The 17,140-nt window shown below is 44.5% G+C and overlaps 1 protein-coding gene across 2 annotated transcripts in view; it reads left to right on the top strand.

Moving 5' to 3' along the window:
• Positions 1 to 17,140, top strand: part of ccdc57 (coiled-coil domain containing 57) — a 97,778-nt gene that overhangs the window by 77,175 nt on the left and 3,463 nt on the right. For both annotated transcript variants that reach the window (XM_088070358.1, XM_088070359.1), the window contains 3 exons: positions 4,635 to 4,735; positions 7,631 to 7,765; positions 8,046 to 8,220. In XM_088070358.1, the coding sequence (XP_087926484.1) occupies positions 4,635 to 4,735; positions 7,631 to 7,765; positions 8,046 to 8,220 (411 nt within the window). The remainder of the gene's footprint in view (positions 1 to 4,634; positions 4,736 to 7,630; positions 7,766 to 8,045; positions 8,221 to 17,140) is intronic.

Genomic DNA, 17,140 nt, shown 5'->3' on the forward strand with positions numbered 1-17,140 from the left:
GAAAACGGAAGGGAAAATTAAGGAAATTGAGTCGAAATCAGCAGAGCTGAGACACGAGAGGGCTGGTAAAGAGAGATGCAGAGATAAATAAAAGATGCAAGGATTTACAAAACAGGCTCCAGCACAACAATATCCGCGTTTATCAAGTCCCTGAAGGATGTGAGGCTAAGAATACTAAAGAGTACTTGACTTTTTTAACTCCTGTTAAAACTCTGAATGTATCACTGGAGCTGAAAATCAAGATAGAGAGAGCACACAGATCTCTGATGGCCAAACCGAGACAGCAAGTCATATTCCAGGGGAAACAGATCTATTTTGATCATGACTACTCGCCAGATCTGCAGCAGAAGAGGGGACAGGTACACCAGGTCAATAAACAACTGAAAGGAAAGAGGATCCATGCCAAGTGTCCCTATCCAGCCCAGCTTAGGATCATCACAGATTCAGGAGAGAAGGTGTTTGAGACTTTGGTGGATGCAGTCTCCACTCTGAAAGAGCTGGGAATTAATGTCCAAATCAATGAGAGAGAGCAACTACAGAGAGAGCTGCTGTGGGACAGATGGCAAATACAAGGAAATGGACAGGACATGCAAAAGAAACGAGCCATGACGTCACTCTCTGGTGTAGATCTGAAGACACCTCAAGTCAAGTCAAGTCAGTTTTATTTATATAGCCCATTATCACAAAACAAGGTTTGCCTCAGAGGGCTTTACAGTGCACCTAAGAATGATGAAGATGACTAAAACAGTTAGGTACAAACTCACCTCAAGTGTACAGTAGGTTGGACATGAGAACTGTTATGCGGTTTATATGTGTTATTTTAATTGTATATCTTAAGTTGTTGGAAAATTGAAATGTTCAGAGCCCTGATTTTGTATTCAAGAAGTTTTGTGGTCAGAGATTGGGCCAAAGGTGGATCACACATAGCCTGTGTTCTAAGGCAAAGGCTTTCCCTAAAGGTTATGATACTCTTATGGCTACACTCGCACTTAGTGCAGTACTCCCTGAGATTGACAGCTGCACTTCTCTGCCCATTACATACTGGGAGCTAGTTGTCATGGTAACCTATGTTAGACAGCCTGTTGGAGCATTGAAAGTTCTGAGTTCTCCCTTACAAGTGAATAGGAAAATGTTCAGATTTTTTGTTTTGTATCTTATATTCCTTGACAAATGTGCCAAGCTCATATATTATGAAACATGGGTCTAGGTTCTACATAAGACTCACACAAACTGAGACTAATATCCAATCAAGAGGAAAATTTTTTTTTGGTAATTAAAGAAAATGCAATGTTTCATCACATTTATTCAAGAAACCCGTTTATCATCAATCGAACATAGGAAACTGAAAAGAGAATGGGTGGACCAGGTATATAGTGCCTCCTGCCAAAATGGAAAGACGAGAGGAGTAGCTATTCTGTTTCATAAATCTGTCTATTTCACCATGAAAAATGGCAGATATGCTATGGCCATACTAGATACTAAATACTAGATGGAAAACACAAACAATTTAGAAATGAAGAAAATCTTAAAACACTACAGAAATGTAGACAAAAACTGGATGACCTGCTGACATATAAAGCAGAAGGCGCTCTTAGATTTACTAGCCGGACATACTATGAGATGAGAAATAGGGCACGTAAGCTGTTGGCATTTTAGCTCCGCAAAATACAGTCAAGCGGGTAGTCCCAAGGATAATAGATCCAATCACAAATTCAGTGGTAATGCAGCCACAAGAAATTGCTAATGCCTTTGCAGCATACTACAGGGGCCTTTATAAAGCACAAGAATTTGAAAACAAGGATGAAAAAATTGAAAACTTTCTAGATAGTCTTAACCTCCCGAAACTGTCTAACAGATGAATTATCCTCTCCCATCACAGAGAAAGAGATATCAGACACTATTAGGCTGCTTAAAAATAATACATCACTGGGCACAGACGGGTTTCCAGGTGAGTTTTATAAACTGATATTTTTCTGAACAGCTATCACCCATACTATGTGAGGTTTACAATTATGACCTGTCTGAGGGAGACCCGCCAGGAAGCTGGTCTGAGGCTATCGTTTAGTCATATATACAAAGAGGGCAAGGATGCCACAAAATGCAGTGCCTATAGACCGATAAGCCTTCTCTGTAATGACCCTAAAATACTGACATCTATACCTAATAGAAGAATTCAGAAATACATAGCAAAACTCATTCACCGGGATCAGACAGGGTTCATCCCTGGATGCCAGGATATGAAAAACATTAGAAAAACTTTAAATCTTCAATCAGAAGCTGGATCCAGACTAGAACCATCAATGTGTCTCAGCCTGGATTCTGAAACAGAGCTGATTGGCAATATCTTAAGCTAACACTAAGACCTATGGGATTTAACAACACAATTATTAATTGGACAAAAATTATATACAAAACTCCCAAATCTCAAGTAAGGGTCAATGGCCACTGCTCCCAATTTTTTTAGATACAAAGGACATGTCAAGGGGATGTTTTGTCTTCCTCAAGATTTGCGATTAGCATAGAGCCACTGGCGGCAATGATTAGATCTAATCCTCAGATAGGGTACAATGGATCATAAAGGAATTACACACAAGATTTCGCTATTCATAGATGACATCTTACTCTACATTACAAACCCCTTAGACTCCAGTCATAATGAATGGTTTAAGAAATTATGGGGAATCGGGCTATAAGATAAACAAGACTAAATCAGAACCCATGATGATAGTGTAACATCCTTCCATTGGGCTAGGAATGGATTTAGGTATCTAGGAATAATGCTTACTCCTAGGACCAACTATTGATATCATGAAAACTATGAAAAATTGATTACACAAATCAAATCAGACATGGTTAGGTGGGAAATTTTACCCCTTTCTTTATTTGGAAAGTACAATCAATTCAAATGAATGTGTTACCTAGATTTCTTTTTCTCTTCCAGTCCCTGCCTATACCTGTACCTGCCACTACCTTTAAGAGGTTAGATACATTTTTAACAGAATATATTTGGCAGAAAAAGAGACCCAGAATTAGGCTCAAAACACTTCTGTTAGCAAAACACAAGGGTGGGCTTGGCCTTCCAAACTTTAAAAACTACTATAGGGCAGCCCAACTACGAATACTGGTGCACTGGCTAAAAAATGATTTGGATACTGGATTGGTAGGGATTGAACAAAATTCAATACTAGATGCTCCACCTTAAATGTATGGGATGATGTCAGGAAAAATGGGAGAGGACCAAGATCTATATCGAGGGCCATGCCAGTAACAGATAACAGAGATTTCTGTCCATCTTTGTGGAATGGAGGCTTTAAGAGATGGGCTGACTCTGGTCTTGTTATCATACACCAATTAATGGGAGGTGATCAAATGAAATCCTTTGGGCAATTGCAAAAAGGTTTTGGGTTGCCCTTGAAGGATCTTTTTAGATATTTTCAGATAAGACACTATGTTATGACACACACTGAGTGGGAAGCTATTAGAAGACATCCAACAAACTTGAGAGAGTATTTAATTAATACAATATAAAGCAATTTGTTGGGAAAAAAGCAAGTATATAATATATATAAAGTGTTGCAACTAGATGAATCAGGAGATACCTCTTATATCAAAGATGTGGTGTCTGGGTTCACTCAAGGGTCTTCACCATTATGCTGGAGAGGATGTGGAATGATCAGGGATCATACACATTTTGGGATTGCCCAAAACTTTGGGCAATCCCAAAGTTTTGGGCAATCCCAAAGTTTTGAGAATTTTTGGAAGAATATTCAAAACGAGATAACAGTCATTTTAAAAGTTGTGTTGCCTAGGAAGTCAACCACCTACCGTGGAACAATGGATTATAAGACTGAGACAGGTGTACATAATGGAAAAAATGATTGCACAGTTACAATTTTTGTGTGGAGATAGGTATCTGTAATTCTGTACTTGACTGGATAGAAGAATGCATATACAAACATTTGCCTTTCTCCCTGCTCTCTTTTTCTCTCTCTCTCTTTGTCTCTCTATTCATCTTTCTCTCCTGTCTTCCCTGACACTTTCCTCTTGAAATAATGTACTTTTCCTCCGAAGAACTTTGATTTACTTCTAAAAGGTTGAATGAGCTCTGTTGTCAAGGAAGGTTCAACTGTATGTGATCAGTTTCCTCCTGATACTGAATAAAATAAGTTTTAAAAAAAAAGTAGATTACACCCTCTGCTGTTCAAAAAGAGTATCGTGGTTCATTTTTTATCTCACCACTTTGAATTTCACAGAATTTGTTTTTAATTTTTAACTGCCTTGTGATGCATTTACATCCCTATTATTACAGCACCAGGGAATTATTCTAATAGAATACCAGGAGACCATTAAAATATGTGTTTCCCTGAATGAGCCACAATGCAAATAAGAAAAGAATAAGAAAAAAAAAGCCTTTGGACTATAAAATAAGTCAGAAAGAGTCTTCTTATTCATAATTCAAATTCTACACAGATCTTATATATATATTTTAACAAATAAATATGAATAACCATAGACCTTTTAAAGAATTGTAACATCCTCAGTTATGACAGGATGGAGGAGCTAGAACAATAGGAAGCATGATTAGCAGAGTGGAAAGCATTCACAGACACCCAGCACTATTTTGTGTCTAACAGAACCAGTGGAGCCAGAGAGGGATTCCTCCACAGAGAAACAAGGAGACCAACATGGCCAACTGTCTGCTTTGGAACAGCTGCAGTACCAGCTCACCACACAGGTATCTGCTCCAACTCAGTTTTCCACGAGTCTTCAGATCGCTCATCAATAAACTGCTTTTTCCTCCCAGTTTTCTCAAAGGCTCTTCTACACAATCAGGCACCTTACTGTGTTTCTTACCTCAGTGTCACCCTCATATTGTACCTCCTCAAAGTCACCAAGTGAGCTAGTAACAACAAAAGAGGGTTCATTTTAGTACCCGGAAAGTAATAGCAAGCTAGACAAGGGAATATTTATTTGCCTGTTTGCTCTGATTTTATCCTATTTTTCTCATTTACCTCTACTGACTTTTCTCTCAGTGCCCAGTTTCCTCTCACAGTCTAAAGGCATCTAGGTTCTTGACTTTGACTAGACCCTATCTTGCCCCATAAATGAATCGAAAATAGTGCGCTGTGACTCAGTAATGACTACAATGTGTATTTTGTGTAGTGCACTGTCAAAGGGCTCAACTCCTCAAGAAAATATTTCAGTCCATTCACTTTCAGTTATATTTTTTCTTTTAATTGAAGCAGCCAGGGTTCGATTCCAATCTGTGGCCCTTTTATGCATGTCATGCCCCTTCTTTCTTTCACCTTTCCTGTCAGTCTCTGGCCATCCTTTTAATGAGCCTAAAAAAGAAATCCAAATATATATCGTTTTTTTTCAAATGTTTTTGTTAAATTTTCTGTAGACATGAAGAAGTCAGTACAGCAAATACAGTGCATAACAAAATGTCTGTGACAGAAAAAAAAAGCAAAAACCAGAGGAACATGAGTAGTGAAAGTGATGCCACACTATAGCTGGCATTTTCTTAGTTGAACGGAGGCTGAACAAAGGGGGGTTAGGTACCACGATTTTGTTGCATTACTGTCTAAATACCTTGGACCAAACGTCAGTTAGCTGTGTCCATAACGTGTGTGAACCCGAGGATTTCTTACATCTACTACACACAGAGGGGGCAAAGGTTGTGTTGTGTGATTGTGTGTGTGTGTTTGTGTGTGTGTGTGTGTGTGTGTGTGTGTGTGTGGGTGTGTGTGTATAGAATGATAATTACGTAATCAGAAATAATAAAGATAGAACAACAATACAATATAACAAAAATTAATAAGTAATGAAAAAATGAATAAATAAGTAAATAAATAAATACCTCTAAGGGCATCTACCTAACAAATATTCTCATACAAAAGAATAATATGGTATAATGTAAGATAACAAAAATGAGAAACAGAAGTAGATAGACAGATAAATAAGTGCAGAGCAGATAAATAAATAAGTAAATAATAAAGAGGAAAAAAAAAACCTCTAAGGGCAGGAGCCTTACACAAATATGCTTATCCAAGATAGTAATAATAATAATAATTAGCATAACGGTAATATACATTAAATAGATATATAAATAGGTGAAAAACAAAGATTAAATGATAGGGGAGAGAGGAAAAAAAACAACCAAACACATTCTACCTGTAATGGAGAGGGGAAGTTTCATCCAGAGGTTTAAGGTCATATTCTATGTTTTTCAGGAGTGGGTAAAATTTAACTTAAACAACTCTGACAGCTTGGGGGAAATGTTCATTCCTAGATATTTAATGTTACTAGCAGACATGAGAGTGGTTGTATTTGGAGATGCAGCATTCCCATACCCCTCACATAATGGCAGAATCATGGACTTGGTCCAGCTTATAGAGTGGTCTGATATCTTGGAGAACTGAGAATGAGCTTAATGGATGTTTGCAATGAGTTTGATGTGGCCTGTAGGTACAGTAGGATGTTGTCTGTGTAAAAGGCTTATTTTGTGATGAGTGTTGGCGATGTGGATGCCTTTGATGTTGTCATTTTGTTGGATTGCGGCTGCAAGGAGTTCAATGAATATGACAAAGAGTGAGGAAGAGAGATGGCATCCTTGTTTTGTTCCCCTGCGCAGAGCCAGTGGTTGTTATGTTGTTTCATTGGTTGTGACTATGGCCATTGGTGATGTGTATAGTGTCTTAAGATCATACAGACAGAATTTCAACTGGATCCCATTAATTGTGTAGGCCAAGTTCATAAAAGTATAAAAGAATCGATATTTCCTGTGGCCACCAGGTGGCGCTATCGCAAATAGTGAATATCGTTATACAGATGTGTTCAAGGCGGGACTCTCATCAAACCTATTGTAGGCAGATCGGACAATGTACACCAAAGTTACAACAATTTCCTGTTGTATGGTGAGACATCAAAATTGTACGCCACATAACGGGTAAGTCGTAACAGTTTTGTGCTGACCTGCAATAATGTTTCATCACCAAGGGGTTGACAATGGACACACCAATTCTGAAGTCAATCGGGCGAATCCTGTAGGACAAGATGGCAAAAATATGAGGCCTGAAATCGCCAAAAATCAGCACAAAATTCAAAATGGCCGACTTACTGTTGGGTTTGGGGGTTGGGTCCAAAGGCTTTTTTGTGCGTCTGGGCATGATACATACGTGTGCCAAATTTCGCAATTGTAGATAAAACCAGCCATTGGGGCTACACGTTAGGGGGCGCTGTGGAGCCATTTTGCCATGCCCGTTTGAGAAACCACAAAAATCAGACATTTTTCGCCACGCCAGACGAGCATAACAACATTTATGAGTTTTTGAGCATGTTCAGACCTGCAATTCAATGGATAGAAAAATAATAGTAATTCCTTGCATTCCAAGAGGGTCCTCGCACCGTTCGGTATCGGGCCTTAATGATTCCTTGCATTCCAAGAGGGACCTTGCACTGTTTGTTGCTCAGGCCCTAATTAAGAAAGAATTCATGAAAATAGACAACCATTGAGAGCACTGTTTGGCAGAGCCAACTAAAAGAATGATACTTGCATTGTGTACTTCTCTGTACTACCTCTAGAGAGTACTGTGGATCCATGGTTCACTAATGTTTCTGTTTCCTGCAGGAGTTGCAGTGTGCACTGAGGCAGAGGGCATGCACTTCTGCAGAACTTCTACCTGGAACCAATAACCGAGAACCTGACACAAAAGGGAATGCCAACCCCTGGTCCCAGGAGCACAAAACCACAGACAGACCTGAGGTAATAGCATTGTAAATATTGCTATAATTGAAAAGCAATGACAGCTCAGCTGCCCGGTTCTGTCATATTGGATATCTGCAAATCTGTATCTGAGTTCATTCCAAAATATGCAAATAAAAAAAATTATTTGTCTGTTTACTTACTGCAAAGTATACAAAATACAGAAAATGTATTTCTCATTTCTCAGTTCACATTAATATGTGTATTTCCAGACTTTTCACACAACCTGTAATTAAATCATCTAAAAAATAACTAACTCTATTTCTCTCTTCTTCTTTAGAGCTGCAATAACAAAGAAAACATGCTCAGCCTATGCCAGGGCTCAATGGATGTGGGGCTGCAGCCCAACTCAGGTCTGTCCACGTCTCTGTTGTCATCAAAGAAGTCACAGCAGTCGCTGAAGGAGCTATGGGAGATACTGGACCATGGATTCAGTCCATCAATTTTCTCAGAAGGTAACCAACAACACCAGAATAACTAGGGCTCGACGAATAACAAACTTTTTCAAAATAGGTTTTATATGGATCTTGTTTATGCCTAAAAATCACAATGAGTCAGCATTATTTTGGTATCTTCTGTGAAGTCCAAAAACAGCATGTTTATACCAAAAATGTTGGGAGCAGCCCACGTGCTCACCTGAACTCCCAGGGTATGTCAGCTAAAGTTAAATAATTTTCCATCAATGTCTTAGGGCTAACCATTTACCTCTCACTGGAGGGGTCAAAGGACCCCTGACTAGCAGGTTCAGTCTCTTGACTTCTCATCAACGTCGCTGTATTTTGGTGACAAGGTTTGTAATCCTAATGTTACTGATATGTAACAACTGCATACACAATAGTTTTTCATTAAAAATAATAACATGTCATCCAGACTTGTAGTGGAAAAGTGAGTCTATTAGTTAAATTCTATTATTAAAAGTGAGTACATTTTGATAACACAGTGTGCTAAAGCATAAACAGCTAAATCTGTGGTTCAGTTGGCACACTTAATTTCACCTTCACCTTCCTTTTTTTAAAAAAACATTTTAATAATGCTGGTTTCATTACACACCGTGCTCAAAGGCAATGTTGAATCCTGCAGGTACAGCCTTCAAACCAGTGAACTACTCAAACATTAATAGAGACAAAGGACTTTTTAAATCACAACATATGTCACTTTACCACATTTTTGTGGAAAAAATGGCACCAAAATTATACAATAACCAGTGCACTGTTTCATAATGTATAACTGAATAAGATGTTATTTTAATTGCATTATTGTGAAGTTATTACATTATAAGTCGTTTTGTCTTGTAATGTAGGCTACTATACATGGTTGAGAAGCAGTCCAGCCTTTTTCAGGATTTAAGCATAATTTGACTCTTCTGGTTAAAAGGTAAATCCTATATACAGTATATATATATATATATATATATATATATATATATATATATATATATATATATATATATATATATATATATATATATATATATATATATATGTATGTATATATAGTCGTCCTCAAAATTATTCATACCCTTGCTAATTCTTGTGATTTTTTCATTTAGTGATGAAATGGATGCATGTTTTCAAATTTGTGTATCAGTTATATGTGACCAACAATTGAAAAAATGACAACAATACAAAATTCAAAAAAATATTTATTTCTGGGGTATTTTATTAATGGTTATTCTTTTAATTGTTGGCCACATATAACTGATACACAAATTTGAAAACATGCATTCATTTCATCACTAAATGAAAAGAATTAGCAAGGGTGTCATGGTTCCTGCATTCTCCTCCTCCCCCTCACCGCCAGTATTTTTCCACTCACCTTCCTCTGACCTGCTCTTCCGGCAAGCCACACCCACTGCTGCAGCCTGCTCTCTCACAGCTGCAGCTCATCACCAATCAGGCCGGTATTTACGACACTCCCACATTCATTCACTGCCAGATTGTTCCTCTGCATTATGCACGACTCTCCAGCGTTTTCCTGCCAGATTTACTGTTGCCGACCCAGCCTGTTCCCGACCTGCTCTCTGTGCCTGACTCCCCGTGTACCTACCTGCCTTCTGTCCCCGACCACGTGCTTCGTTCCGGCGTTCCGGAAATCTGGCGGCTCCACTGGCAAAGACCTTTCCGCTTGACCACGACGATCCTCCTGCCTGCTCCTCGACGGTACCGTTGTTCTTTCGGACTGTTTTCCCGGCTACGGATCCTCTGCCTGTCCCCGACCACGATTCAGCGCTATCCCCGACAACGCTCCCACACGTGTTGTCGGCTCGTCGAGCTACGGGGTTTCCTGCTCTCCAGCCACAGTAGATTCAAGCCTCGTGTCTTCTCTTCGTGGGATACCCAGAGACTTTGTTTGGGCTCACGGCCCGAAGAACGAACTGAATATCTGTGAGTTGCTCTTCGTGAGTGTTGGTATTAATAAAAGTCATTACCAACAATCACTGAGTTGTGGTGTACTGCATCTGGGTTCAACACACACTTGTTTCAGTACAATCTGGCCAGAAATGGACCCAGCAGACGCCAGCGCTCTTCAGAATCGCCTCGCACGCGTCGAGGGAATGTTGCAGCAGCACGAGGCTCAGCTCTCCTCCAATGCGGCTGAGGCTTGTCAGTCTGCCTCGGCTCTGGAACGAGCTCTAACCCTGTTGGCCAATCAAGTCCAACAGATGGCAACCACGTTGACACAGCACGCCGCCCCAGCTGCAAGTTCTGCTCAACCAGCTCCCAGTTCCACACCATCGCCCAGCTCCGCTCCAGAACCCCGGGTGGGCGCGCCAGAACGGTATGCTGGAGATCCGGAGGGTTGCAACCCGTTCTTGACAAACTGCTCCATGCTGTTTGCTCTGCAGCCTCACACGTTCGCCACTGAGGGAGCCAGAGTTGCCTTTGCTATTAATCACCTCACGGGCCGAGCACGCCTGTGGGGAACGGCCGAGTGGGAGAGAGGCACTCCGGCCTGTTCTTCATTCCACGCTTTCGCAGAGGAGCTACGAAAGGTTTTCGGGGCTGTTCCTCTGGGTCATGGTCTCATTGAACTGACCACTAGACTGGACAGACGAATTCAGGCGAGGAGGAGGGAGCAGCGACTAGAGGGAGGCGCTCAGCGGGTTCCTGTTCATCGGCATGGTCCTTCTGCAACCACCAGTAGTCCCACGAACCCAGTTCCTGGAGGAGCGGAGCCCATGCAGGTGGGTCGCACCAGGCTGTCTCCAGAGGAGCGAGAGAGGCGACGTCGGGCTAATCTCTGCCTTTACTGTGGTCAGGCCGGTCATTTCATCTCCGGCTGTCCGGTAAAAGGGCAGGCTCAGCGTGAAAGGGCATCCTGCTGAGCCGTTCCCAGAACTCTGCTCCTAGTCTTAGTCCCTATTCACGTCAGTTCCTGTTGAAAGAGGGTTCTCACACCCTCTCCACGTTCTTAGACTCTGGGGCCGACGTTAACCTGATCGACGAGGACCTCGCATTGCAGCTGGATATAGAGCTGGTCCCTCTTCCACGCCCGTTACCAGCCAGCGCACTGGATGGTCACCTCCTGGGAACCGTCACTCATCAGACCACCCCCATTTCCATGCTTCTGTCTGGGAGACACCACGACACCATCCAGTTTCACGTCCTGAAGTCTCCCAGCTTACCCCTGATCCTCGGATACCCCTGGCTCCGTCGTCACAACCCGCACATTGACTGGTCCACTGGTTCAATCCTGGCGTGGGGGTCGTCTTGCCAACAGATCTGCCTCCAACAGTCGGACGCAGCCAGACCCATCTCCAGGACCGGTTCCGCTCCAGATCTCTCCGGGGTGCCGCCCGAATACAACGACTTCAGGGAGGTGTTCAACAAGTCAAGGGCCACTTCTCTGCCTCCTCACCGGCCCTATGACTGCGCCATTGACCTCCTGCCCGGGTCAGCGCCTCCTAAGGGTCGTCTCTACTCCCTCTCTGCTCCCGAGAGGAGAGCCATGGAACCCTACATAAATGACTCTTTGGCTGAGTGGCATAATCTGTCCCTCCTCATCTCCTGCCAGGGCGGATTTTTCTTCGTGGGAAGAAAGATGGTTCTTCTACGACCTTGCATTGACTATGGGGGCTGAATGACATTACCGTTAAGAACCGTTACCCTCTCCCCCTCATCGCCTCAGCATTTGAACTGTTACAAGGGGCCACCATCTTCACCAAGCTAGACCTTCGAAACGCCTACCATCTGGTCCGCATCAGAGAGGGGGATGAGTGGAAAACGGCCTTTAACACCCCCACTGGACATTATGAATATCTAGTGATGCCGTTTGGTCTCACTAATGCCCCGGCCGTTTTCCAGGCCCTCATCAACGACGTTCTCAGAGACTATCTCAATAAGTTTGTGTTCGTTTATCTGGACGACATCCTGATTTTCTCTCGGTCCAGACAGGAACACATCCATCACGTCCAGTCGGTCCTGCAGCTTCTCCTCAAGAACTCTCTGTTTGTAAAGGCGGAGAAGTGTCACTTCCACGCATCCTCTGTCTCCTTCCTGGGATACATCGTGGGTCACAACCATATGGAGATGGACCCTGATAAGGTCTCAGCGGTGACCTCCTGGCCCGTTCCGGACTCTCGTAAACAGTTGCAACGTTTCCTGGGGTTTGCCAACTTTTACAGACGGTTTATTCGCGGATACAACCGCAGTGGCGGCTCCCCTCACAGCCCTCACCTCATCAGGTTCTGTTCCGCTGGTCTCCTGCCGCCGGCAGCCTTCCAACACCTCAAGGGACGCTTCAGCTCTGCCCCCATACTCCTCATTCCTGACCCAGAAAGACAGTTCGTGGTGGAGGTTGACGCCTCGGGTGTGGGGGTGGGAGCTGTCCTCTCCCAACGCTTGGCTGTGGATGGGAAGTTGCACCCATGTGCATTCTTCTCCCGGCGGCTGTCACCAGCAATCGTGAGTTACTGGCGGTCAAGTTGGCGTTGGAGGAGTGGCGCCATTGGCTGGAGGGCACCAAGATTCCCTTCCTCGTCTGGACGGACCACAAAAACCTTGAGTACATCCGCTCCGCCAAGAGACTGAACTCTCGCCAGGCCCGTTGGGCCCTGTTCTTCACCCGCTTCTCCTTCACCCTCTCCTATCGTCCCGGCTCCCGCAATGTCAAGCCCGACGCTCTGTCCCGCCAGTTCCTGGAGGAGGAAGAGGCCGCATCCCATCCTGACAGCATTCTTCCTGCTCCCCGTCTCCTAGCTGCCCTCACCTTGGAGATAGAGGAACGCATTTTGTCAGCGTTGGAAGAGCAGCCGGGTCCCAGCTCCTGCCCACAGAACCGCCTGTTCGTTCCCGATGAGTTCAGGTCGGAGGTTCTTCAGTGGGCCCACGCCTCGCGCCTCACCTGTCTTGAGGATCACTTTCATCAGGGAGGTTCTGCAGCGGCGGTTTTGGTGGCCCACCTGGCCGAAGACACTAAAGACTTTGTTAATGCCTGTCCAGTATGTAACCAAAGCAAGACGCCACGTCAAGCTCCTGCCGGCCTTCTGCACCCACTCCCAGTGCCTCATCGCCCCTGGTCCCACATCTCACTGGACTTCGTTACTGGTCTACCACTGTCGGGTGGCAACACAACAGTCCTGACAGTGGTAGACCGATTCAGCAAAATGGCACATTTTGTGCCTTTACCCAAGCTTCCCTCCGCCAAAGAGACCGCGGGGTTACTATTGGAGCATGTGGTCCGGCTTCATGGCATCCCCTCTGATGTGGTCTCCGATCGTGGACCCCAGTTCACTTCAGCGTTTTGGAGAGAGTTCTGTCGGCTCCTGGGGGCGTCTACCAGCCTGTCCTCGGGATATCACCCCCAGTCCAACGGTCAGACCGAACGCATGAACCAGGAACCGTCTCAGCTCTTGTGGGTGGAGTTTGCTCATAACACCCTCATCAGTTCCGCCACTGGACTATCCCCATTCCAGTGCGCGTATGGGTTCGAGCCTCCTCTGTTTCCTGCTCAAGAGAAGGAGACGGCCTACCCTTCTGTGGAGGTCTACATCCGTCGCTGCCGTCAGACCTGGTGCGGGCCAGAGCTACTCTCCCTACAGGCGGCTGGTCGGGTACACCTCCTGACAACCGTCGCGCTCCCGGGCTCCCTCCTACCAGGTGGGCCAGAAGGTCTGGTTGTCCACAAAGGTTCTCCCACTGAGGGTGGAATCCCGGAAGCTGGCTCCGAAGTTCATCGGTCCGTTCCCCGTAGAGAAGGTCATCAACCCTGTGGCAGTTCGGCTAAAATTGCCTCGCACCATGAGGGTCCACTCCACATTCCACGTCTCCAGGGTCAAGCCGGTTCGGGAGTGTCCTCTGCAGCCAGCCTCTCAGCCACCTCGCTCGCCTGAAGGCAGCCAGCTGCGGTGCGTCGACTCCTGCGTTCCAGGCGCCCGCGTGGGGACTCCACTCGTGGATTGGGAGGGTTACGGTCCGGAGGAGCGGTCCTGGGTCCCGGCCCGGCAGATCCTGGACGGCCAGCTCGTTGAGGACTTCCACCGTCTCCATCCGGATCAGCCCTCCTGCGCCGTCTCTGGACAGGGGTCCTCCGCCTCCGCTCGTCCTCCTTCTCCGGTTCCTGGGCCGTCTGGTGTGGGATCCTTGCCGGAGGGTTCCACCTCGCGACTGGGGGACGCTTCATCTTCCAATGACGACGATGGCGGCGAGGTGGGTCAGTGGGGTCTGAGGAGTTCTAGCCCTCCTCCTGGCCCCCTCCGCCCGCCCGTTTTGGGGCGTCATGGGCCGTCCTTGGGGGGGTTCTGTCATGGTTCCTGCATTCTCCTCCTCCCCCTCACCGCCAGTATTTTTCCACTCACCTTCCTCTGACCTGCTCTTCCGGCAAGCCACGCCCACTGCTGCAGCCTGCTCTCTCACAGCTGCAGCTCATCACCAATCAGGCCGGTATTTAAGACACTCCCACACATTCATTCACTGCCAGATTGTTCCTCTGCATTATGCACGACTCTCCAGCGTTTTCCTGCCAGATTTACCGTTGCCGACCCAGCCTGTTCCCGACCTGCTCTCTGTGTCTGACTCCCCGTGTACCTACCTGCCTTCTGTCCCCGACCACGTGCTTCGTTCCAGCGTTCCGGAAATCTGACGGCTCCACTGGCAAAGACCTCTCCGCTCGACCACGACGATCCTCCTGCCTGCTCCCTCGGCAATTACCGTTGTTCTTCGGACTGTTTTCCGGCTCACGGATCCTCTGCCTGTCCCCGACAACGCTCCCACACGTGTTGTCGGCTCGTCGAGCTACGGGGTTTCCTGCTCTCCAGCCACAGTAGATTCAAGCCTCGTGTCTTCTCTTCGTGGGATACCCAGAGACTTTGTTTGGGCTCACGGCCCGAAGAACGGACTGAATATCTGTGAGTTGCTCTTCGTGAGTGTTGGTATTAATAAAAGTCATTACCAACAATCACTGAGTTGTGGTGTACTGCATCTGGGTTCAACACACACTCGTTTCAAAGGGTATGAATAATTTTGAGGACGACTATATATAAACCTAATAATTAGAATTTGTTTCATATAATCTTATTATGGTTTGAAGACTTAAAGAGGTAAAGGTTAGTATTATAAAAGTTTGTATTCATCCAACTAAAAATAGAGCACCTACATTGAGAAAAACCTCTGCTAAGGTTATGCATATAATATTAACAATGTTAATGTTCAAAGAAAGTGAGTATGCTAACCATTGTCTAACTATGTAATGCATTGGACCCTGCACGTATCTTGCATAAGTTACTAGTATCAGAACCATTAAGAATCCTTCAGAAAACTATTTGGGTTACAAGATAGGTCAAAGGTTAGGAGTTTGAATTCAGATCCATGTAAACAATTGCAGCCTTGTCCTACAGTGCATTTTATCCACCTTGCACCCATGTGATGATGGTAGCATGTCATGGTGCAAATCACCAGAATCTCAGTCTACAAGTCTAGTAGGTGGACATGTGGATTCAGCCATTTTCTTTTCGGTGCATGTTTGGGGACCCCTATGGGTGGTAAAGCTGCTTATTTTCTCATGTCTCTGTACAGCCGTACAGAATCATAAAAAATCTTTACCCATCATGAAATACAAGAAGTCCTCACATCACTGTAGTCTTATATTAACAGAGATTAAATAACCACATCAACAACCTGTTTTTCATCAAACTATTGGGTGTCCAAATAATATCACTATCTAAATACCCAACCACCCCAAGGAGTATAAACATCCTGAAGTTGGATCAGTGAAGAGAAGATGAAGGGAGGGTTGTTGCCCAATTTAGGCTGTAGTTTCTGTCAGCTCTCCAGGGAACAGTTTCTCAACCAGAGCAGCTGCCAGATCAGACTCAGATGCAGTGATCAGCATCATACTGTCTGCTTATTGTGAAACCAGACAAACCTGTGACAAGGTTTCAGTACACCATGACTGCACTGACTGGGTGAAAGAGTTTATCAAACAGTTGTATCAGTAAAGATTAGATAAAGTTTCTCTCATTTCATGGTGTGCAAAGAGATACTGTACAGTTGCAATATGCAAACAGAGTAAGAGAAAGATGTTTAGACATTTTAAATCTGCTTCTTAGGGTGGCTTTGACTCAGGAGGTGGAGTGGGTCATCCACTGATCCGGGGTTTGATCTCCACCTCCTTTGGTCCACATGACAAAGTGTCCCTGAACCCTAAATAGTTCTCAATGGTCTGGCCAGCACCATGTGTGGTAGCCACTGTTGTGTGAATGGGTGAATGAGAAGCAAAAACCTTGTAAAGGTGTTTCGATAGAAAGGTAGCCATTTCCCATTTCTATACTGCAGTACCATTGAAAGAGTGTGTTATGACTCTCCTATAGACATCTGTTGTAATCAGGGAATCACAGAAGTCATGTGTCATGGAGCTCCTAATAGTTCCAAACGTGGATAGTTCCAGTGTTGACCCCCATTCATTTTCAGTAGTGATCCTGAGGCATGCTCGCCGGCAAGTTAATGAAGTCACTGCATTTTTGGACATTTTAATGTATTAGCTGACCATGCATGCTATTATGTAGGCTGCTTTAGTAACAGTTTATCATAGGTGACCATGCATGCTGCTATTATGTAAGCTGCTTTAGTAACAGTTTATCATAGGTTATAGCTACTGTAGTTAGATTCTAATTACAGTGAACACTCATATTAGTAACACTTCGCCAACTCGATATCAGTCAAGTCAAGTCAAGTCAAGTCAGTTTTATTTATAGAGCCCATTATCACAAAACATGGTTTGCCTCAGAGGGCTTTACAGTGTACGACATCCCTCTGCCCTTAGACCCTCACATCACCCAAGGAAAAACTCCTGAAAAAGAACCCCTGAACAGGGATATCAGCTGACCTAATGTTTCATTTACCGTATATTATTGGCCATTTTTGGCATTTGTTTGCCTAC

Source organism: Plectropomus leopardus, chromosome 19, assembly GCF_026936395.1.
Source record: "Plectropomus leopardus strain MGB_pleo_1.0 chromosome 19, ASM2693639v1, whole genome shotgun sequence".
Taxonomy (NCBI): domain Eukaryota; kingdom Metazoa; phylum Chordata; class Actinopteri; order Perciformes; family Serranidae; genus Plectropomus; species Plectropomus leopardus.